This window comes from Choloepus didactylus, chromosome 12 (assembly GCF_015220235.1).
Source record: "Choloepus didactylus isolate mChoDid1 chromosome 12, mChoDid1.pri, whole genome shotgun sequence".
Taxonomy (NCBI): Eukaryota; Metazoa; Chordata; class Mammalia; order Pilosa; family Megalonychidae; genus Choloepus; species Choloepus didactylus.
In genome coordinates, this window is record NC_051318.1 from 36,068,584 (window position 1) to 36,092,706 (window position 24,123).

At 34.9% G+C, this 24,123-nt stretch overlaps 1 protein-coding gene across 4 annotated transcripts in view; it reads right to left on the reverse strand.

Moving 5' to 3' along the window:
• PCCA (propionyl-CoA carboxylase subunit alpha) overlaps nt 1–24,123 on the reverse strand; it is a 599,270-nt gene that overhangs the window by 482,042 nt on the left and 93,105 nt on the right. For all 4 annotated transcript variants that reach the window (XR_005211057.1, XM_037799856.1, XM_037799855.1 and 1 more), the window contains 2 exons: nt 14,531–14,644; nt 12,684–12,737 (listed from right to left, as the gene is read on the reverse strand). Coding sequence is in view for 3 of the 4 variants with exons in the window: in XM_037799856.1 (XP_037655784.1) it covers nt 12,684–12,737; nt 14,531–14,644 (168 nt within the window). In the remaining variant the exon portion in view is untranslated. The remainder of the gene's footprint in view (nt 1–12,683; nt 12,738–14,530; nt 14,645–24,123) is intronic.

Genomic DNA, 24,123 nt, shown 5'->3' on the forward strand with positions numbered 1-24,123 from the left:
TTACTATTTTATAACAATTTATCGATAAACATTTTTAAAGTATATCTTTGTAACTGAGATTCTTAAAAGGAATAGCTGAATAAAAGAATATATGCATAAGCATATTTGAAATTGATAGATATTAGCAAATATATGGCAAAAAAAAAAAAAGGCAGCAGAAAACATTTAGATCCCCAAGAACAAAACTATTAATTTCCCTGTATTCTTGCCTACACTGCCTGTTACATCTTTTTTTTTTTTTTTTTTTTTTTGGTGAAGCCAATGGATAAAAGAAATTACATCCTTTTTGTTTCATATTAGTTACATCCCTTATGTTGCTAAAAGTATCCAATAACAGGAGAGGAAAGAACACAATCACCAACCTCAAATGCTTGCCACAAATACTTTACATGCCATCAGTGCTAAGTAACCAGGATAGAACTCAATTTGAACCGAGTTTCTAAACACACACTTATTGCTGACATATTACTAACTAATTGCTATGCTACAGTAATTGAAAGTGATTATTAGAAAATACTTATTAATCCCTGCATTCTCTTTAACTAAGAAAATCATGGCCTTTCCCTTCTGAAAGGATTAAAATTTAGACCATGCAAATGCTTACAATCAATCAAACACAAAAACAACATCAGTAATATGTATACATGGAGGTTGTTTACATATACATACATATATTTATGTATATTTCATGTATATTGAAAATGTAACATATTTCCTTTAAACATATGGATAAAACACAAACATGAAATGCAAATTATTAAATCTAACAAATTTCTCATAGAGCAAATTACTAATGCCATACTACGCTAACATATAAAAACAAGAAGAAAAACTGAAAATACAATAAAATCTCTTTACACCAGTACTCCATTTTCCAGAAGCAGGTAGTTTTACTTTTCAAAGTACTTTTATAAAATCTGAAAGAATTTCTCTTCTTAACTGTAACAGTCTTTATGCTTTCCTATTGCCGTTCCTTTAAGGCTGGAAATAAAAGGAGTCCAGAGGAGAAAACAAAATGGAAAATAGTTTGGAAATAAAATCAGTTTGATCAACAGATTAAAATCATTAAAAACTGCTATTCTTTATGGGTTGTTTGTAGCTTCCCAGTTTGCCATTAATTATTTAAACAAAAACAAAACATATTTTTGTTCAAATCATGGACAGTAGGGATTGCATGTAATCTAATTCCACTTAATATAAATTAAGCATGAAGAAATACAAGTTTTATAAATTAAAGCTTTTACAGTTAAATATAGTCTTACATTTAGCAGTATTTGGCTTAGTTTATATTGTCTAAAGAAAATACTCAGCAAATATTCATAAAAATCAAGAAATCCTTCTTCATTGGCATTAATGAAAACAATGTATCAGAAGATAAAGCAGATATTCTCACTATAAACAACAACAAAATAATGAAGCTAGTACCTGTATAGCAATAAAGAAAACCAGACATTAATGGAAAAACTACATATTTGGACTTCCAGGAAGATGGCAGATTAGGCGAGACAAAGCAAAATTCTCCTCCATGAAAAACACTAAACAATAACAAGTGCTCCAGAACAGCAGTCCCACGGTTCTACCAGTTGGGCAGGGACATATACACCATATACAGAGTGTGTAGTTGTGTAAATGGTGAGAAAATTTGTTAACAAGAGACCTACCCTGCAAGAAATACTAAAGGGAGCTCTACCGGCTGAGAAAAAAAGACAGAAGAGAGAGGCCTAGAGAAGGGCACAGAAGTGAAGAGTATTTCAGGATAACTTAAAGGAAATAAAGAGAGAGGGAAATAATAGATCTGACAAATAAAAACAAAAGATAAGATGGCTGACTCAGAACTGTCTTCACAGTAATAACACTGAATGTGAATGGATTAAACTGCCCCATTAAAAGATAGAGATTGGCAGAACAGATCTAAAAATATGAACCATCAATATGCTATTTACAAGAGACTCATGTTAGACCCAGCCACACAAGGGGAATTAGAGTCAAAGGATGGAAAAAAATATTCTACACAAGCTACTGCCAAAAGATAACAGGGGTATCAATACTAATTTCATATAAAATATGCTTTAAATGGGAGAACCTAAGATGGCAGATAGGTGACACGGCAAAAAAAACACCTCCGTGAAAAATACTAGATAAAACCCAGAAAGTGACCCAGTACACCAGTTCCAGGGATGCACCAGCCGGACAAGGTCTGCTAAATCCACAAAGACCATGCATTTGGTGAAACCGGGAGTCTGCGATCTCCAACGTGTGAGTGAGCCGGCAGAAAGCGGACGCCGTCTGCTGGTTAGTTAGAGAAAGTGTACGCCACCAAGCTGTATATCTGACAAATTAGAGATTGGTGTTTTTCATATTCTGAAAGAACCCTATCAAGTAAAGGAAATCTCAAGAGGCCAAAAACAACAGAAAATTTTAAAGATATGATAAAACCAGACGATATGGAGAACCCAAACCCAAACACCCAAATCAAAAGATCAGAGGAGAAACAGTACTTGGCGCAATTAATCAAAGAACTAAGGACAAACAACAAGAGCATGGCACAGGATATAAAGGACATGAAGAAGAGCATGGCACAGGATATAAAGGACATAAAGAAGACCCTAGAAGAGCATAAAGAAGAAATTGCAGAAGTAAATAAAAAAATAGAAGATCTTACAGAAATAAAAGAAACTGTTGACCAAATTAAAAAGATTCTGGATACTCATCGTACAAAACTAGAGGAAGTTAAACAATGACTCAGCCTCCTCAAGGACCACAAAATGGAAAATAAAAGAACAAAAGAAAGAATGGGGAAAAAATTGAAAAACTCAAAATGCATCTCAGGGATATGATAGATAAAATAAAATGTCCAAATTTAAGAATCATTGGTGTCCCAGAAGGGAAAGAGAAGGGTAAAGGTCCAGAAAGAGTATTCAAAGAAATTGTTGGGGAAAACTTCCCAAACCTTCTACACAATATAAATACACAAAGCATAAATACCCAGCAAACTCCAAATAGAATAAATCCAAATAAACCCACTCCGAGACATATTCTGATCAGACTCTCAAATACTGAACAGAAGGAGCAAGTTCTGAAAGCAGCAAGAGAAAAGCAATTCACCACATACAAAGGAAACAACATAAGACTAAGTAATGACTACTCAGCGGCCACCATGGAGGCGAGAAGGCAGTGGTATGACATATTTAAAATTCTGAGAGAGAAAAATTTCCAACCAAGGATACTTTATCCAGCAAAACTCTCCTTCAAATTTGAGGGAGAGCTTAAATTTTTCACAAACAAATGCTGAGAGATTTTGCTGATAAAAGACCTGCCCTACTTCAGATACTAAAGGGAGCCCTATCAACAGAGAAACAAAGAAAGGAGAGAGAGATACAGAGAAATCTGACATATATAGAACATTACATGCCAAATCACCAGGACACACATTCTTCTCTAGTGATCACGGATCTTTCTCCAGAAGAGACCATAGGCTGGGATATACAACAAGCCTCAATAAATTAAAAAAAAATTGAATTTATTCAAAGCACATTCTCTGACCGCAATGGAATACAAATAGAAGTCAATAACCATCAGAGACCTGGAGAATTCACAAACACCTGGAGGTTAAAAATGAGGGGGAAATGAAAACATTCTCGAATAATCAAAAGCTGAGGGACTTCATCACCAGTAGATCAGTTCTACAAGAAATGCTAAAGGGAATTGTGCAGGCTGAAAGGAAGGGACATTAAACAATTGACTGAAACCACATGAAGAAATAAAGATTTCCAGTAAAGATCACATGGTAAATAAAAATACCAGTACTACTGTATTTTTGATTTGTAACTCCACTATTTACTTCCTACAGGTTCTAAAATACATAAACTGTAATGATAAATCAGTGGTTTTGGACCCAATGTAAAATATGTCATTTTTGACAAGAACTACATACAGGTCGGGGAATGGAGGAGTATAGGAACACAGTTTATGTGTACTATCGAAGTTAAGTGGGTATCAAAGAAAAACAAGACTGTTATAGATTTAAGATGTTCAATTAAGCCCCACGGTAAACACAAAGAAAGTATCAGAGAATATGACCATAGAGATGAAAAGTAGATTATGGGTTACGAGAAGTGGGGGAACTGGCAATGGGGAGTTAAGAAATGAGTGTAGGGTTTCTGTTTGGGGTGAAGGGAAATTTCTAGTAATGGATGGTGGGAAGGTGATGGCATTGCAACATTTTAAATGTGATTAATCCCACTAATGGAATGCTAGGGAGGGATTGGAATGGTAAGATTTAGGCTGTATACATGTTTCCAAAATTGGAAAAAAAAAAAAAAAGAGAGAGAGACAGTCTAAATAGATAACGACAACTAAATGCCAAGGATGAGCCTGGATGGGATCTGAGGACAGAGGAGAGGAGGCTAAAAGGGACACAGTTGGGACATAAGGAAAAAAAAAAGGAAATACAGAATGTAAGCTTTGTATCAATGTTGAATTTCTTGAACTTCTTTGCTGTGCTTAATGGGATTGCATAAAAGAATGTTCTCGTTCATGGGAAATGTATATGTGAATTATATTGTTTGTTCAAGGATGTGTGTAGCTTGCTCTCATATGTTCAGAAGACAGAGCAACAGATGATGGATGATAGGAAGGGAAAGAAAGAAATGGTGGTGTGACAGGATGTTAAAGTTGGTGGATCGGGTTATCGGGGGAGGGGGGTCGGGGTATGCTGAAGTTCTGTGTATGGAGTTTGTATTGTTTTTGCAACTGTTCCTGTAAGTATAAATTTATTTCAAAATAAAATTTTTTTAAAAATAGGTTAAATGCAAGGATGTCATAAGAGACAAAGAAGAACACTATATACTAATAAAAGGGACAATTCACCAAGGAGAAATAACAATCATAAATGTTTATGCACCCAATCAAGGTGCTCCAAAGTACATGAGACAAGCACTGGCAAAAATGAAGAAATACATGTTTCCACAATAAGTGAGGGAGACTTCAATACAACACTCTCTCCTAGAGATAAATCAACCAGACAAAGGACAATAAGAAAATTGAGAACATAAACAATGTGATAAATGAATTAGACTTAACAGACACATATAGAGCATCACATCCCAAATTATCAGGATATACATTCTTCGCTAGTGCTCATGGAACTTTCTCCAGGATATATCACATGCTGGGGCATAAAACAAACCTCAATAAATTTAAAAAGACTGAAATTATTCAAAGGACATTATCCGACCACAATGGAATGCAACTAGAAGTCAATAACCTCCAAAGATCTAGAAAACTCACAAATATCTGGAGGTTAAACAACACATTCTGAAATAATCAGTGGGTCAAAGAAGAAACTGCAAAAGAAATTGCTAAATATCTAGAGACAAATGAAAATGAGAACACAACATATCAAATCATGAGATGCAGTGAAGATGGTATTGAGGGGTATATTTGTACCTCTAAATATATACATTAAACAGGAAGACAGAGCTAAAATCAGAGATCTAATGGAACAACTGAAGAAGCTAGAAAATGATCAGCAAACTAATCCTATAGCAAGTAGAAGAAAAGAAATAACAAGGATTAAAGCAGAAAAAAATGATACAGAGAACAAAAAAAACAAGAGAGAATAAATAAAACCAAAAGTTGGTTCTTTGAGAAGATCAAGATGGACAAAACCTTAGCTAGACTGACAAAGTCAAAGACAGAAGACACAAATAAAATAATAAAGGAGAGGGGGGACGTGACTATGGATCCCAAAGAAATCTTAAAAATCGTAAGAGGATACTATGAACAATTGTATGCCAACGAACTAGACAATTTAGACAAAATGGATAATTTGCTCAAAACACATAAATAATCTAGACAGACCAGAGAAGAAATAGAAGACCTCAACAAACCAAACACAAGTAAAGAGATCCACTCATCAAAAAGCTTCCTACAAATAAAAGCTGAGGGCCAGATGGTTTCACAGGAGAATTCTAACAAACTTTCAAAAAAGAACTGACACCATTCCTATTCAAACTCTTTCAAAAACCGAAGAAAATGGAACACTGTGTAATTCATTTTATGAAGCTAACATCATTGTAATACCAAAACCAGATAAAGATGCTACAAGAACAGAAAACCGCAGGCCAATCTCCCTAATGAATATAGATGCAAAAATTCTCAACAAAATACTTGCAAATCGAATCCAAAGACACATTAAAAAAATCATAAACCATGACTAAGTGGGGTTCATTCCAGGCATGCAAGGGTGGTTCAACATAAGAAAATCAATGTAATGCAACACATTAACAAATCAAAAGAGAAAAATCAAATGACCATCTCAATAGATGCTGAAAAAGCATTCAACAAAATTCAGCATCCTTTTTTGATAAAAACACTTCAAAAGGTAGGAATTGAAGGAAACTTCCTCAATATGATAAAGAGCATATATGAAAAACCCACAGCCAGCATAATACTCAATGGTGAGAGACTGAAAGCCATCCCTCTAAGATCAAGAACAAGACAAGGATGCCCGCCGTCATCACTATTATTCAACATTGTGCTAGAAGTTCTAGGCAGAGCAATACACCACGAATAAGAAATAAAAGGCATCTAATTGGAAAGTAAGAAGTAAAATGGTTTTTATTTGCTGATGATATGATCTTATACTTGGAAAACCCTGAGAAATCACAAACACAGCTACCTGAGCTAATAAATTCAGCAGAGTGGTGGCATACAAGATTAACGCACATAGGTCAGTAACGTTCTCATATATTAGAAATGACCTAACTGAAGAGACACTCAAGAAAGAAGGTTCCACTCACAACAACTAAAAAAACCAAGTAGCTAGGAAAAAAACTTAACCAAGGATGTGAAAGACCTCTACACAGAAAATTACATAACTTTACTAAAAGAAATAAAAGGAACCTAAAGAGATGGAAAGATATTCTGTGTTCATGGATGGGAAGGCTAAACGTCATTAAGAGGTAAATCCTACCCAAACCAAACTACAGATTCAATGCAATTCCAATCAAAATTAAAGAACAAGTACTTTGTCGACTTGGAAAAACTAGTTATCAAATTTAGTTGTAAGGGAAAGTGACCTTGAATTGCTAAAATAAAAAAATTCTAAAAAACACAACCGAAGTGGGAGGACTTAACGCTTCTTGACTTTAAAGCATACTATAATGCCACAGTAGTCAAAACAGCATGGTACTGGCACAAAGATAGACATATTGAGCAATGGAATCAAACTGAGAATTCTGAAATAGACCCCCAGATCTACAGTCAATTGATTTTTGATAAGCCCCAAACCCACTAAACTGGGACAGAACAGTCTCGTCAACAAATGGGGCTGGGAGAACTGGATATTCATATCCAAAACAATGAAAGAGGACCCCTACCTTATATCCTACACAAAAATTAACTGAAAGTGGATCAAAGGTATCAACATAAGAGACAGTACCATAAAACCCCCAGAATATAATGCAGGGAAACATCTTTAAGACCTAATATTAGGAGGTTGTTCTTAGACCATATACACAAAGCACAAGCAACAAAAGAAAAAAATAGATCAATGGGAACTCCTCAAATTTAAAAGCTTCTGTCCCTCAAAAGAATGTGTCAAAAAGGTGAAGATGCAGCCAATGCAATGGGAGAAAATATTTGGAATATTATCTGATAAGAGACTGATATATTGGACATATAAAGAAATCCTACAGCTCAACAATAGTACAAACAGTCCAATTATAAAATGAGGAAAAGATATGAAAAGACATTTCTCCAAATAGAAAATACAAATTGCTAAAAAGCATATGAAAAAACCGTATATCTTTAGTAACTATTAGGGAGTGGCAAATCAAGACCACAATGAGATATCATTTCATAGCAACAAGAACGGCTGCCATTGAACAAATAAGAAAATACGAATGCTGGAGAGGATGTGGAGAAATTGGAACTCTTATTCATTGCTGGTGGGAGTGTACACTGGTACAGCCACTCTGGAAGACAGTTGGGCAGTTTCTCAGAAAACTAGATAACAAGTTACCTTACGATCCAGCAATTTCACTTTTTGGTATATACCCAGAAAATCTGAAAGCAGTGACACGAACTGATAGTTGCACAACGATGTTCATAGCAGGATTGTTCACAATTGGCCAAGAGATGGAAACAATCGAAATTTCCACAACAGACGAGTGGATAAACAAAATGTGGTATATACATACGATAGACTACTACACAGCAGTAAGAAGCAACGAGGTCCTGAAACATATGACAACATGGATGAACCTTGAAGACATAATGCTAAGTGAAATAAGCCAGACACAAAAGGAGAGATACTGTGTATTACCACTAAAGTGAACTCCATGAAAAATGTAAAATAAGTTTCTTACGATGTAGAATATAGGAGACCTAGAGATAGACAGAAGCTAGTGAAGGGGGAATGATAATCTAATATGTATTGATATGATAATGAGGGTGAACTTAATGGCATGCGAATGGTCAGGTGTTGACTATGGTTCGTTAGTGGGATTATAAGTATCAGTGAAGCACAGAAGGCAAACATGTTCGTAAAGGCATGTAACCCAGAGAGTAGCATCACAAACCTAAAAAAGTGTTAGCATGATATACTTAGAAGGCATGACACTGGTGCAGAGGGTTAACAACAGAGCGGCATGAAAACACTACCCATTACATATTAAAGACTCTTTTTAACAGGAGTATCTTACCAACACTACACTAATACTAGGGATGAGTAATTAGGAGCTGATAAAGAGTTGTGCAATGAATTATGTTATGATAAATGTTTGAAGTTGAGAGTGATGTTGATTGTACAACTATGTGAAGACACTGTAAGAAACTGACAGTTTATCTTTGGATAGAATATAAATTAAGTGAAATTAGGAACCCACTACTTAAGAAATCAAGTCTTCGGCTTGAAGCTTGCTCTTTTGAAATTTAGGGCTGTAAATTGGAGGCTGAGCCATCCTGTAATTATGCCTAAGAGGCTCCTCCAGGGAACCTCTTTTGTTGCTCAGATGTGGACTTTCTCTAAGCCCAACTTGGCAAATAAATTCATCAACCTCCCCCCCAAAAGGGACATGACTCCCAGGGGAATGAATTTCCCTGGTGACCTGGGACATGACTCCCAGGAATAAGCCTGGCCCTGGCAGCTAGGGATTGAAAGTATCTACTTGACCAAAAGGGGGGGAAAATTAACAAGCTGAAGTCACAGTGGCTAAGAGATCCCAAATAGAGTCGAGCAGCTATCCTGGAAGTTTCTGTTATGCAAGATCCAGCTCGACATCCGAAATCACCACAGTATGCCAGGCCCTTACCAAATACCTAGTTCCCTACCTGAGAGTCTATAAAAGATTCAGTCACTAAGTTTTATCTTTCAGAAACTTAAATCCACCAGAGTCTTCCTAAGCCAGACTAGTCCTAAAACCCAGAGGCAACAGCCTCTTTAAGAACAATCAGATGCAGCCCCCTTCCCCATACTGGCGACACCCTCTTTCAATACGAACAGGTTAGGGTGCTCACTGCCTAGACATCCCTAAAGATGGAGAAAGAGGTTAAGTGAGGGGAAGGGGTAGCAACAAACAAGACAAGATTTAACAAAGGTCTATGAATACTGAAACTTTATAGCTATATCCTATATTGCGTAGTAAGACAAGAACTGAAAGTGTGGAACTGTAACCTGTAACAATTTTTGAAATTACCTATAACTGCTTGTTGAGCTGCACATCGAAAGTTCACACCTTTCTGTATGTATGTTGTATTTTACCATAATGGAAACAGCTGAAGTTGTGGTACTGTGACCCATGACATTCTTTGAAATTTGCTCTCTAACTACTTGTTAAATCATATTTTGAAAGTTATCACTGGTATGTACATGTGTTAAAGTTCATAATAAAAAATGCATTTAAAAAATCTACATATTTGATTAAATTTAAAACATAAGATATAGTATTACAATAAAGGAAATTTGACAGTATCAAAAAAAAAAAAAAATTTACATCTTCTGCTAGTGTTTTTCCTTGCCAAAATTTCCCACCAACTAATCTACACTATCACATTGCAAATCATCAGATTACTATTACTATTACTATTATTACATTAGTACTGCTTGGGGCAATAACTATTAAATTTCAATAGTGAGCCACTAATCACATCAACAATGTTTATCTGGCACAACAAAATCCATAAGCAATTTCATTTCACTGTTATTTTTATGGAACTTGCCAACTATAACCAGATAGTCTAAAAAGAACTTCTTAGATGGCATCAATGTAAAAATATTTTAATGGTAAGGAAATTATATCCCAAATAAGCATCTTGCCGTGATGAGGGGGAGTATGTGTGTGATTAGCTATCACTTGCTGCCTATTTTCATAGCAAAAAAAAACAAACAAAAAAAAACACACACGCACAGCAAATACTTGCTTCTAGTTTTACAAAGCAGTTTTTTTTATGATAAGAGGAAAGTGTTCTTGAAAGCTGAATGTTTTATAAATTCTTAATCTAATAATATTTATTTAATCCTTCCATAAACATTCACTGAATTTGCCATGTAGAAATCAGAATAGACTAAGAAACAGAGGTAATAAAGAATAATAAAACCAGGTCACTTGTCTCAAGGGGGATTAAAATTCAGAAACAATTTTAATACAATACGGGAAGCGGTATAACAAATTAATTTTTTTTAACTGACTTTTAGAGAGAAGTTAGAAGAAAGAGATTACCTGTCACAGGAGGGCTATGGAAAACTTTGCAGACAGAGGTAACATTTAAGCTGTCTTTTAAGGACAGAGTAGGTGGAAATGTGGAAAGAGAGGGGGGACAGGTATGCCCTGGTGAGAAAAGAGAGTGATTAAAAGCAAGGAACAGGAAAAGAGGCAGCCATGCTTGGGGAAACAGCATGTAAACCTGCTAGGCTAAGGCACAGTATTGATACAGAGAAATGAAGGAGATGAGATCAGAAAATTGGTGAGAAAGGTAGTCATATAGTCTACACTTTTTCTCTAATGTGAAACGAAACCCCAGACAGGAATAATCTGTATCTTACTTTACGGAGCAATTCGATCTCTTAAGATTTTCTCCCTGCATTGAACTCATTTGTGTATCTGTTTTCTACATGATGTGAGCAGGACCCACATCTCATTTCTTTTTTAAGCCTTTCTCAAATGTCTTGAATTTAGACACAAAATAAGCATTTTTTTAATGACTGAATAAATGCATGAATGAATATACTGGCCATGTCATTTAATTTCCCTGGGACTTGAATATTCAACTATATCAGGAGTTAGTAAATGTTTTCTATAGCAGGCCACATGGCCACATGGTCCCTGCTATAACTACTCAACTCTGCATATATAGGGAAAATGCAGCAATAGACAACACAAAGAATGAGCATGGTTTTGTTCCAATAAAGCTTTATGTATAAAGACAGGTGTCTGGCCACATTTGGCCCATGGGCTATAGTTTGCCAACCCTTATCTACATTATACTGTAGATTAGATATTGTAAATATTGTATTATTTACAGTGATATCGTATTGTCTATATCTGCAATGTATTAGCTACAATTTTTACTGTAGACTATATATTAAGGATTGTATTGTAAAAGCATATTTAAATATAATCATTATATTCATCTTCTTTTACATAATATCAGTACCTCAGCAAAAATTCTAAAGAACTTGAAAAAGAAAAGATATAAACAGAAAAATTTGTGTATACTGCATAAAACTTGGTAAATCTGGACTTCTGGATACTTTCAGTTAATATGCCCCTTTCAGATACCTGCAACCATTAGCTAACTGTGTGACTTGAAGTCACAATGTCTTTAGACCCTAGGTTTCAACCTCTATAAGTAGGTTAAAATTCTAAGCTAGAATTCTACGATCTTAATAATTGTTTCAAATTAAATTCATGTGTCTTAATTAGAAATTTCATCTAGATAATTATGATTACATTCATAAATAATTCTGAATCCATGGAAGAACAAAATGCAAATATACCATAGAGATAAAAAGTATAGCATATTAAAATAATAAAACAATTTAATACCTGCCATAATTGATTTAGTATTATTTGACCAAGATATGCACAATCAAAATCATATTTTAACAATTGAAAACTGCAGTTTTGGTACCATCTTGAATGTATTCACAAATACACCAGGAAAATCAGCTTAATGCAAATATAGGCTAATTCACCTAACAAGGAGAGTGATATCAAGAAGGTACTCAGATAATAAAAACAAACTTTCCCCCAAACAGGGGAGGTGGTAAGATTTAATCTTAAATGCCAAAATATGCAATAAAAAGAAAAAAACAGGCTTTTACCTCTGGCTTCACATTCTATGTTCATAGTTTAATTAGGAAATCATGAAGTGTCTGACATAATTAAAGTTAAAAATCTGAAGTTTTAAACTATAAAATTCAAAGTCCATGCAATTTACATATAAATTAGGTATCACTCGTTAGGGATAATGGTGATTTTTAACTTCTCTATTTTTAAAATTACTCTTTAAATCAAGACTTGGGTTACAGAATAAAAAGTCCATTTTTCATAAACTATTTTCAAAGAATTGAGTCAATAAAAATTCTACAATCATCACTATCCACAATTACAAAAGCCATGACCCAACACTGCTTTTTGAAAACTATGTTAACAGTTTCTGGTTAACTATGAACTTACCAAACATTTGGCAAATTCTTTGTTTTCGGAAAGAAATCCATAACCTGGATGTACCTTAGAAATGAAAACAAAAACATTTCAATTTTATCATATTGTAAAAACTTTACAGTCAAAATGTAGAGCATATTAAAATGTGTTCATTGTTCAAGTCTCTCTGTTTCATACTGATTTAGCTCTAACTCACATTCCTTGGGTATAGAACCAAATTCCAAGAAACTGCCTATTATAATAATTTTCCATCCACTGCCTTTGTCCTGACCATACCTGGGCCATATCCCTATACACCTTCCTGTCCATATGCATTTGATTGCACTACTTTTTCTGAGGCTAACTTCAGTCACAAGTTTGGAGAATTTTATAATAGCTGGTAGGTCAAAGAATATGTTAAAGGAAAGCTTTGCAAGGTGAATGAAAAATTCTATATTCCCCTTCCTTTCCAGTACCAGGAACTGCTACTTTCCAAACCACTGGCTATTAAGCCAACCAACACATCTTATTCCTAATAATATCAGTTATACTCAGTCATAACCCAGTAAGCAGTTTCTGTCAAACTGACCTACAAAGGACGTTTTGGTTTTACTATTACTTTATACTGAGCTTTTTTCTTCTATCATTTATTCTTTCCCTCCTCACCACAAACTTAGCCATTCACAACTACTTTATGCTTTCCTCTCTCACAAGCCACACTGCAACATCTAAATTCTACCATCTTGTTCTAATGAAATAATTTTTGACTCTACTACAATGCCAAACCTAAATTTCGGAGCTCTAGTATCAGTCAGTGTTGAATATATTTCTAGTAAAATAATTCAGCTAAAAGAAAAGTAAAATTTCTGAATGAGTCATTAAAATAATCTAGAAATGGCTATATATTAGAGACATTTTTATGCTGAACTGAGTTTTATAGTGGTACAGAATAATTGCCAACTACTGCATTATAAGGAAAGAGTTTCATTCCACCACTTTCATTTTATATAAACATTCAAGTAAAGACTGTATTCTGACAAGCCCTAGTTAAAAGGTTAAGAGAGTTTTATCTTCATTAACTGTGCTAATGAAGTGTCAACATCTAAAATATGGGTTCATGAATTCAGTTTTTTATTTAAACATGCATCTTACTAAAACATTTCTTTCAAAAGAAATGTGAACACTAATTGAAGCACTCCAGGCTAATTGCTGGGATTGGCTGCTTCTATCCAAGTTTAGAACTAATTCTGCAGTTTTTAACATTACATGTAATTAGTTCTCTGATATCAAAAAACAAAAATAAATTTAAATATATATGTATCTGCCATCAGAAACCAGTCTTTTCCTTGGATTCCATGCCATTTAAACAGAATTGGAGTCAAGGAATAATTTATCCACTTAAGCTAATGTGCATTCTATTGACATTATCAAACTAAAATCATTACCAAATGTACCATTTTAATTCTTGGAAGTATAATTTAGGGTGCATAAATTTTAAATGATTAAAGTGCAATTTATAATGATGCCTTTTAGATCCAGTTTATAATGCACAATTATTTTAAGCCTTATTACAACTAAAAGGGTTAATACTCAAAACTAATTGGGATTTCTTTTTTTTCTAGCAAATTTGGAAATGAACTGAAACCGCTCCCTGGTGTGAAAGCTGAATCCAGCAGCCACCTGCAGGATCAGCGACCAACACTGCCAGATGCTACAAAGCCTTTGATTTCCAGTAACAAATTCGGCCACATTTAACTCATGTGACATGAACTAACTGCAATAGCATTTTTAATCATGCTTTATTTCTTTTTAAATACAGCTCTAGCTTTCTGTGCACTATATATGAAACAGCTGCAGTAAACAGATTCATTCAGACTCACAGCTTGGGCCCTGGTTTTCTTAACAGCTTCCATGATGGCATCTATGTTGAGGTAGCTTTTACTGGTGGGAGCTGGGCCAACACAGACAGCTTCATCCGCCATTTTCACATGAACCTGAAGAGATAAAACTATGCATTAATAGATGCTCCCTGCAAAAATTATTATTATCATCTGCAAATACACATTAAATTGCAAATCTGATTGTTTCACATATCATTTGTATAGTCAGACCCACCTTTTGAATATGCACTAAAAAACAAATGTAAAAAATAAGCTCAGGAACTATTAACCAAGATTTCATTTATTACAAACCTAACCCATTTTCTAACCAAATGATTTCAATAATATCCCCTACCTCTTTGATTCAGTAAAATAACAGCAAACAACTTTTAAGTTTCCTATTCTGTTCATCTGTACAAATCTTGTATCAAAAACGACTTTGTTACATGTACCCAGGATAGCCCAGTATTGTAATAACAAACATTCATGACCAATTCTAAGCAAGCTCCCCAGGAAGTTGGGATAATTAGAGGGAACTGAATGAAGGGATGCAGTGAGTGTCCCTGCACAGCATCAGGTCACCACCAGGCACAAATTAAAGTCTACAACTAAAGAGTTCAATATCACTACACATGAACCAGAAAATATTGAGAATCATTTAAATAATCTCACATTTGATCTTGGTCCATTTTACCTTTTTCTTCCAGAAGAACTAATACGTGCATTAAGTGCTAAATCAACTAAAAATTCAGGAATGTATACTCCCTTTTTAACATTACTCACTCCACAGTGTTTTAAATGGATTATCTATTTTTGCTTAGAATAGGTAAGGTATTCAATAGCGAAAAGAGTTGTTAAGTTCTAAAAGGAATGTATTCCTTTAAAATGATGAAAGAATTAGTATATTCTTGAAGTGATTTTTCCTAATAGTTTTCCTGTTTAAGGAACCCCCAACTGGTTTAAAATTATTTTACAAGGAAGATACGTAAAACCAAAGAACAAACATATACCCAAATACTTATGAGGGGGAAAAAAAAGTCTAAGGTAACAAATATTTTTGAGTACTTCTAAAATACTATTCTTCCACTGTTTTAAATGAGACCTGCCCCCCTGCCCCAGCCAAAAACAAACAAAAACCAACTAAGACAGTAGTCTTTTAGAAAATTCAGAATTCTCTTTATCAATTCAATATTTTCCAATTCAGTAAAAAATTATATTGGGTAAGAAAACTGCCCTAAAGGGATTTACAGATCAATCTTAACATAAAATACTCAAATATATACACCCTGTAATTCCTTTCATAACATCAACTTTATAACATCAACTTCAAGGAAAGGCAGCCACACCTGTAAGGGATCCTAAATACTCTCTGTACAAAGCAAAGCTTTCCTCAGGATGGTCTTCGTCTTTCTTACTCCCAATCTCAAGTTGTTCTCCTTCCTCTCAGAGAGGAATGCCCTCCTATATCTCCTTCTGCCCATTTCCCATTTCAGATTAGAAATTTTGTTGGCTTAATTTTAGTTTTGGCCTTTTCTGCAAGGAATAAATTGGGGAATACTTAATCTTTTATAAAGAATACCAGATATTTATTTAAGGTTAAATGTATACTTACTCTGTATATTTTATTTCCCCCAGATACTACCAATTATTAAACATGCATTTGAAATTTCACAAGTACTTCAGCTTCAGATGAATCTCCTTTAATGTGAATTCTAATAGAACTTAGTGCAACTGTTGCATTTAATCATACCCTGCCCAGCACTGTCACTTTACTTCAAAAATGTACATTTGTTACGATATACACACTTTCCTCCACCATATCATAAGGTCCTAAAAGGCAGAGATTGGGTCTGATATTCCTATTTCTTTTTTTAAACTCCCCAGCACAGTGTTATGTGCTCAAAGTTGTTAAGTTTTGATAGATACACTTAGATGGCAATTTCCCTTAAGATTCAAAATTAAACCGTTGTCTCAACGTAAAAACCTAACTAATTATACAAATTAAATCTTCTCCAAAGTTAGCAAAATATATAGCAACTGGGTGTTGTACGGTGGAAAAGAAGTTAAAAGACACATACACAAACACATGTATGCATTTATATGTCCAAAAGAAACATATACAAAACATATACAAACACATGTATGTATTTATATGTCCAAATTTTCTATACTGAGCATGCACCAAAAAGGAAAAAGGAGGGAGAATCACCAATAGTATTTCAACTTCTTTACTTCTCTTTCCTCTAAACGCATTTTTGTAACCAAACTACATGCACAATTTGGCATTCTTTTGTTTAATTTTATAATAGACATTTTTCCAACATTATTACAAACTCTGTAAATGCACCAATTATATTGCTGAGAGCCTAACATTTATTAGCAGATGCTTAATATTGTTTGAATAAACATTCAAGCAAATCATACATCAAAAGCAGGTCAAAACTGCTTACATACTTTACAAAGAAGGGCTCAACAAACACAAAGTGTCTATTTTTCAGAAACAAACCTCACTTCAGGGTGAAAGGTATGTTGGCATCTGAACAAGCCCAGAATCATTACTAGGCAAAAATGCTGGTCAAAGTCATCTGGAAGAAAGAACTAGAATCCTCTGCTACCTTAGTTCTTAAGGGATATTTATGAGTAAACAGTGAAAGGATAGTTAAAAATCTTTCGAAACTCAACTTCAGTTTTCTTGTATTGTTGTACTAAACGTGTGAGATGTTTCTTTCAGCGTAATAATAGAAGCCAAATTGTATTCAAGCAACGCAGATGCTATTCCGAAGGATGACTCATTGGCCCAGAGTGACTAGGTGTACTTATGTTTCAAAAACTTCAACACCTTGAAATATATAAATTCCCTTTTTACATATTTTAATACTAAAGAGAAAATATAACAATCACGGAAAGTTTAAACTAAAGTGAATTAATCAGTTAACTAGGGTATTGCTGATCAGGCTTTTCAAGAAGAAAGATAAAACATTTTAAGTACTAAATAAAGCAGGAGGTCGTCAAAAACTTTTCAATTCTCAGAAAACCAATAGGTTTTTGAAGCAGATTATTAGTTTCCTCATTTACAGTTCTATATTTGAATGATTTTTAATTTTTTTTAAATAGAGTAAAAGTACTTACATTAACCTATTATTTTCCAAATAATGAACTAGCACAACAAAGGGTTTTCAAACTACATGACTGAAAGAACATCTTCCTTAGCAACTCTATACAAATGAAATTAAACACTTGGGTACAGATAGGTTAAAAATTGTGCCTGGTATTTAAAACTGCATTACCTAAGAGTCTCCCCCAGTACCTCTGTGTTGCTCAGACGTGGCTCTCTCTCTCTAGCTAAGCCAACTTGGCAGGTGAACTCACTGTCCTCCCCACTACGTGGGACTTGACTCCCAGGGATGTAAATCTCCCTGGCAATGCGGGATATGACTCCGAGGGATATATCTGGACCTGACATCGTGGGACTGAGAACGTATTGACCAAAAGGGAGATGCAAAATGAAATGAAATAAAGTTTCAGTGGCTGAGAGATTCCAAATGGAGTTGAGAGGTCACTCTGGTGGACATTCTTACACACTATATAGATAATCCTTTTTAGGTTTTAATGCATTGGAATAGCTAGAAGTAAATACTTGAAACTATCAAAAAAAAAAAAGGAAATTAATGGAAATTAATTTTTTTAGTCAATTGGATGCCAAAGCTGAAAAAATAATTACACTTTGTCTCTATCCTAACCAGATTTCATCTTAACATTAAAAAGTAAACTAGATTCATACATGTTAAATAATTTGCTCCTTACTGTTTTCTAACACAGGGAAAGTAAATGTCCATTCTGAGATTCAATTCTACATCTTTTGGTTTCAGTTTTATTATTTAGAATAGGTGAATTATATTGATTTTACCTCACTAGGCAATGTGGAGCACAAAATGAGATAATAAGTTGTGAAAAATTCTGCACATTGTAGGTGCTCAGTAGGAAGTGGTCTTGAGAAATGCAGTTAAATGAAAATGGAGATCTTGGAAATTACCAGCTTAAAAGCCCTTATAAAGATGTATATATTTTCTCAAACATTTTCTGAGAATATCCTCTGTTCTGCTACATGCTACGTACTGAGGTTCCAAAAACAAGACATGCTTTCTTTTATCAAAGGACTACATGAGTTAATACATAGAACAATTCCCAGCAAAGTAGAGTACAATAAATGTTAGCTTTACTATTATGATTAAAAAAAAAAAGTAAATTAGAACGAGGTGGTTTGTTGGCATATCACTCCAAGGTCTGAGTGAAAGTATTTAAATACCTTCTAAAGTACTACCTTCTAAACTACTACAGACCAAGAAAGATATGGAGAATAAGTAGCTTTGAGGATATTTTTTCATGCCCAGAGATTTTTTTAAAACTTTTCATCCAACAAGACCTGCAGTCACTTGGGCACTATTTACCATGCTCATGGATACTTGACTTTTACTTGCGGTGCCCTTCAGTGCAAGACATGTGATAGAAAAAAAACAAGAGGCCTTGCCTGAGAATAACAATGTCTCACACAAGTTGGCCAGACTTTAATGTCCATCAATCTGCCAAATTCTCTAACATAAACCAACAAACAAAAATTACCCTTAAAGACTAAAAAGTTAAAGAAAGGAAAACCATCTGTATCAGTTTTATTTGAACTAAAAAAAAATCATTTTCAAACAACCAGATAAAATCCTATTTCTAAAACACACACAAAATATATTCTCCCTGCTTTACAGAAAGTATCTTAGAGAGTTATACAAGTTTCAACAGAATAGCATTCTGGCACATCCTTTCCAGAAAGTCAATTTGATCCTTAAAAAACAATGATTTTTTAAAAAGTCATCAAGTATTATATTCACTTTGTTCCACTTTTGTAAAACTACATTTGTAGCATCATGACACATTTAATCACAATTATTTTTGGATGGCAGAATTACAATGACTTCACTGTTTTTCTTCTGTTATAAATTATGTTTTTCAAAGTGGTGCAACCAAAGCTTTAAATTAACAAAGAATAGGTTTTTACCCATTGTGAAACTCCCAACCCATTTTCTACAAGCCACTTTTAATATCACAGAAGAGAATTAATCCTGAATCAATCCTGAAACCAAAACTTTTTTTTTAGTTTTAGGGTTTGGCATGGGTTTGGCATGGGTGCATTTCTGAGGGTACAGTAAACAACGAAAAGCAGCACAACTAGAACTATTTTCTCATACCACTGACCCCTTCAATAGAAGAACAAGGGGAGAGAGGGAGAGAGGAGGAGAAAGGAGTCACCAAGTATTACAGCAAGACCTAAGAAAAAACATTGTCAATGTAGCAGTGGATCCCCAGACCACAGAAATGCACTGTGGACAATTGCAGGTGACAAAATAAAGTGTGGAGGTACAATACAGGCAGTGGAAGTAGGGTGGTGTTGATACGGCTGGTTGTAAAGGTTGGGAAAGGCACAGTGACCGTTGAGAAAGGATTTGGGCTGTTGGTTTGTGTTTCTTTTTTAAACTTAGGAAAGACTTGAACAAATGTCTATGAGAAGGAATCTGTGGCTTATGGTTTCTGACAAGCAATGGCAAAGCCAAGAGGTGGGAAGGGAGGGATACAAAACTCATCTTCCTCTCCCTCCCCCACCAAATAAATGTAAGCCAATCTTTAAAAAGGAAAAAAAAAAAAGTTTTAAAGTAATAAAGCAAATCTCAGTCCAAATTCTTCTACACATACAGACATTTACTAAGCAAACACTTGTTGATAAGAAAGCAAAAAAAAAAAGTTCATACAAACTGTTCCACACGTTCAATAAAGTCCCAATTTTTGTCTGGTCACCGTCTTACATGAAAGATTCATTCAAGGAAACATTCTAATATTCCCCAGGCAGGATTCTTATAGTTGGCATCAGTCAATCAAAATCCTCCTATCCAATACCTAGACACAAAGTCATTTCAGATTCAAGCACAAGGCACCATCCCTAAAAATAAATACCTCACTTGATTCTTATAACTTGTTCATTCAACGGTGAAAGCTGTGATATTTTAGCCAAACCAAGTATCTTAAATATCAATAATTTCACTAACAATCATCCATTTCTATGATCCATCATGCTAAATTACAAACCACTAATTTCACCAACAAAAACCCATCTGCTAAAGAATTTGATCTTGTCTGAAATACAGATAGTTGTAAATGCTTTTAAAAGCTAGCTCTGAAACACCTATTATATGCTACATTTTCTAAAGGATCTAAAGTTGCATAGCCTTCCATTCTAATACAATTCTAATTCTTGATTATGGTATTTACAATTGATAATGAAGAGTGTTGCTTCCCCTCTTCCTTTAGTAAACAATTTAAAATAAAAGGCTCAAAAGAATTCATAGGGGAAATGATTTTTAAAAGAATAGTATATACATGAAACACACAGTTCAACTGGGGATGCTTTTTATTTCATAACTATAACTTCTAATAAGCAACCATTGGTGATCACATGAAAACTATATCCAAGGAGAACTTGAGGAAACAGCTAACTTATATAGAGAAGATAATTGCTTCCATTCATTAAGAGTTGACTTTGTGCCAGGCACTGCTCTAAGTACTCTGTGAACCTAAATTCATCTCCACAACTCCAAGATTGGGCTAGAGTCTAGATGGAAATTTGTCTTCCTGGCTTCACACTCCTCTGCAAACCAAAGGGCAAACTGAATGTGGAGCAAATAGCTGGAGGCAGATTGTCCCTCAAAAAATACTGGTGGTTTATTTTGGTTTTTGGTTTTCTCTGAGCAACTGAACATCCAGGGAAGTGGGCTGCTGCTGGGGTGGTAGGCAGGGGTAGAAAAATTTGGGGGGTAGCAGGAGACCAAATTCCCAAACAGGAGAGCCTCCAACCCAGGCCATGGCCCCTCTTAGATTTCACTCCCTACTCAAAGAGCAGGACCTCATCTGGCCACAGTGAGCACAGAAGCAGCAGCCAATCAATCAACTTGGAGAGAGACTGCCCCAGATACCCGGACAGCTGGGCACACGCCAGTCCAGAGAGCATGAGGCAGGTGACCCAACTGTGATAATTGATCCATCTGGACTCACTGAGAATCTTCTTAGGCTGTTGTTCTGGATCTTCTAATTGCCATGGTGAAAGCAACTGTTCAAGATGTACCTGGTTCCAGATCCCCTACCCTCAACTACCCAGGAGCCCTTCTATACCCTATATCCTGGCAATAGATTTGCAGGAGAAGTAGTCTGGGTGGGGTTGCTTCCAGCCAACAGTGGGCCATCTGCCCTTTTCTATCTAATAATAATAATAATGATAATAATAATAATAAAATGTCCTCAAGATTCAGGTAGGCATGGTTTTGAGGTAATCAGTCCAGCAAAGGAAATGCTAATCATGTGAAAACCACTCATTAATTCATAAATGTTAATACTGACAGGTCACATTTATAAGACTTTAATGTTTTTTCTGATAACTTTTAAAATTAATTTTACAATATTTACAAGAGGCAATGTGAGGAAAAACTAAGATGGCAGCTAGGTGAGACAGGGCAAAAAAACACCTCCATGAAAAACACTAGATAAAAACCAAACAGTGACCCAGAATATCGGTTACAGCAATGCGCCAGCTGGACGAGGTCTCCTAGTTCCAGAGGGGCCGTATACTTGGTGAAACCGGTAGTCTGCATTCTGAAACGAAACCCTATCAAGCAAAACAAATGCCAAAAGGCCAAAAAACAACAGAAAATCCTAATGCATATGATAAAACCAGACGATATGGAGACTCCAACTCTAAACACACAAATCAAGATATTGGAAGAAACACAGAACCTCCCACAATTAATCAAAGTACTACAATCGAGGAACGAAAACATGGCAAAGGATTTAAAGGACATCAAGAAGACCATGGCCCAGGATATAAGCAACATAAAGAAGACCCTAGAAGAGCATAAAGAAGACATTACAAGAGTAAATAAAAAAATAGAAGATCTTATGGAAATAGAAGAAACTGTTGGCCAAATTAAAAAGACTCTGGATATTCACAATATAAGATTAGAGGAAGCCGAACAACATCTCAGTGTCCTAGAAGTCCACAGAACAGAAAATGAAAGAACAAAAGAAAGAATGGAGAAAAAAATTGAAAAAATCGAAATGGATCTCAGGGATACGATAGATAAAATAAAATGTCCAAACTTAAGACTCATTGGTGTCCCAGAAGGGGAAGAGAAGGGTAAAGGTCTAGAAAAAGTATTCAAAGAAATTGTTGGGGAAAACTTCCCCAACCTTCTACACAATATAAATACACAAAGCATACATGCCCAGTGAACTCCAAATAGAATAAATCCAAATAAACCCACCCCAAGACATATTCTGATCAGACTGTCAAATACTGAAGAGAAGGAGCAAGTTCTGAAAGCAGCAAGAGAAAAGCAATTCACCACATACAAAGGAAACAACATAAGACTAAGTTATGACTACTCAGCGGCCACCATAGAGGCAAGAAGGCAGTGGCATGACATATTTAAAATTCTGAGAGAGAAAAATTTCCAACCAAGAATATTTTATCCAGCAAAACTCTCCTTCAAATTTGAGGGAGAGCTTAAATTGTTCACAGACAGACAAATGATGAGAGACTTTGCCAATAAAATACCTGCCCTACTTCAGATTCTTTGTTTCTACCAACAGAGAAACAAAGAAAGGAGAAATAGATAGAGAGAAATTTAACAGACATATATAGTACTTTACATTCCAAATCGCCAGGACACTCATTTTTCTCTAGTGATCACAGATCTTTCTCCAGAAGGCACCATAAGCTGGGACATAAAACAAGCCTCAAGAAATTAAAAAAAAAAAAAAGAAAAAAGTTGAATATACTCTAAGCACATTCTCCAACCACAGTGGAATACAAATAGAAGTCAATAATTTTTGAACTGTAATTCTACTAGTTACTTCCTACATGATATAAAATACACAAACTCTAATGACAAATCAGTGGTTTTGAACTCAATGTAAAATATGTAATTTTAGACAACTATATAAAGGTGGGGGGATGAAGGAGTATAGGAACATAGTTTATGTGCCCTATTGAAGTGAAGGTGGTATCAAAGAAAAACAAGACTGATATGGATTTAAGAGGTTAATTTTAAGCCCCACAGTAATCACAAAGAAATTATCAGAGAATATAACCATAGAGATGAAAAGCAGAGTTTGGGTTAAGAGAAATGGGGGAAGGGGCAAGGGGGAGTTAAGAAATGAGTGTAGGATTGCTATTTGAGGTGAAGGGAAATTTCTAGTAATGGATGGTGGGAAAGAGCATTACAACATTCTAAATGTGATTAATCCCACTAATGGAAGGCTAGGGAGGGGGTGGAATGGGAAGATTTAGGCTGTATATATGTTTCCACAACTGAAAAAAAAAAAAAGACAGTCTAAATAGATGACAATTGAATGCCAAGGATGAACTTGGATGGGATTGGAGGATAGAGGACAGATGGCTCAAAGGGACACATTTGAGACATAAGGAAAAGGAAATATAGAATGTAAGCTTTGTATCATTGTTGAATCTCTTGTACTTCTTAGCTGCGCTTAATGGGATT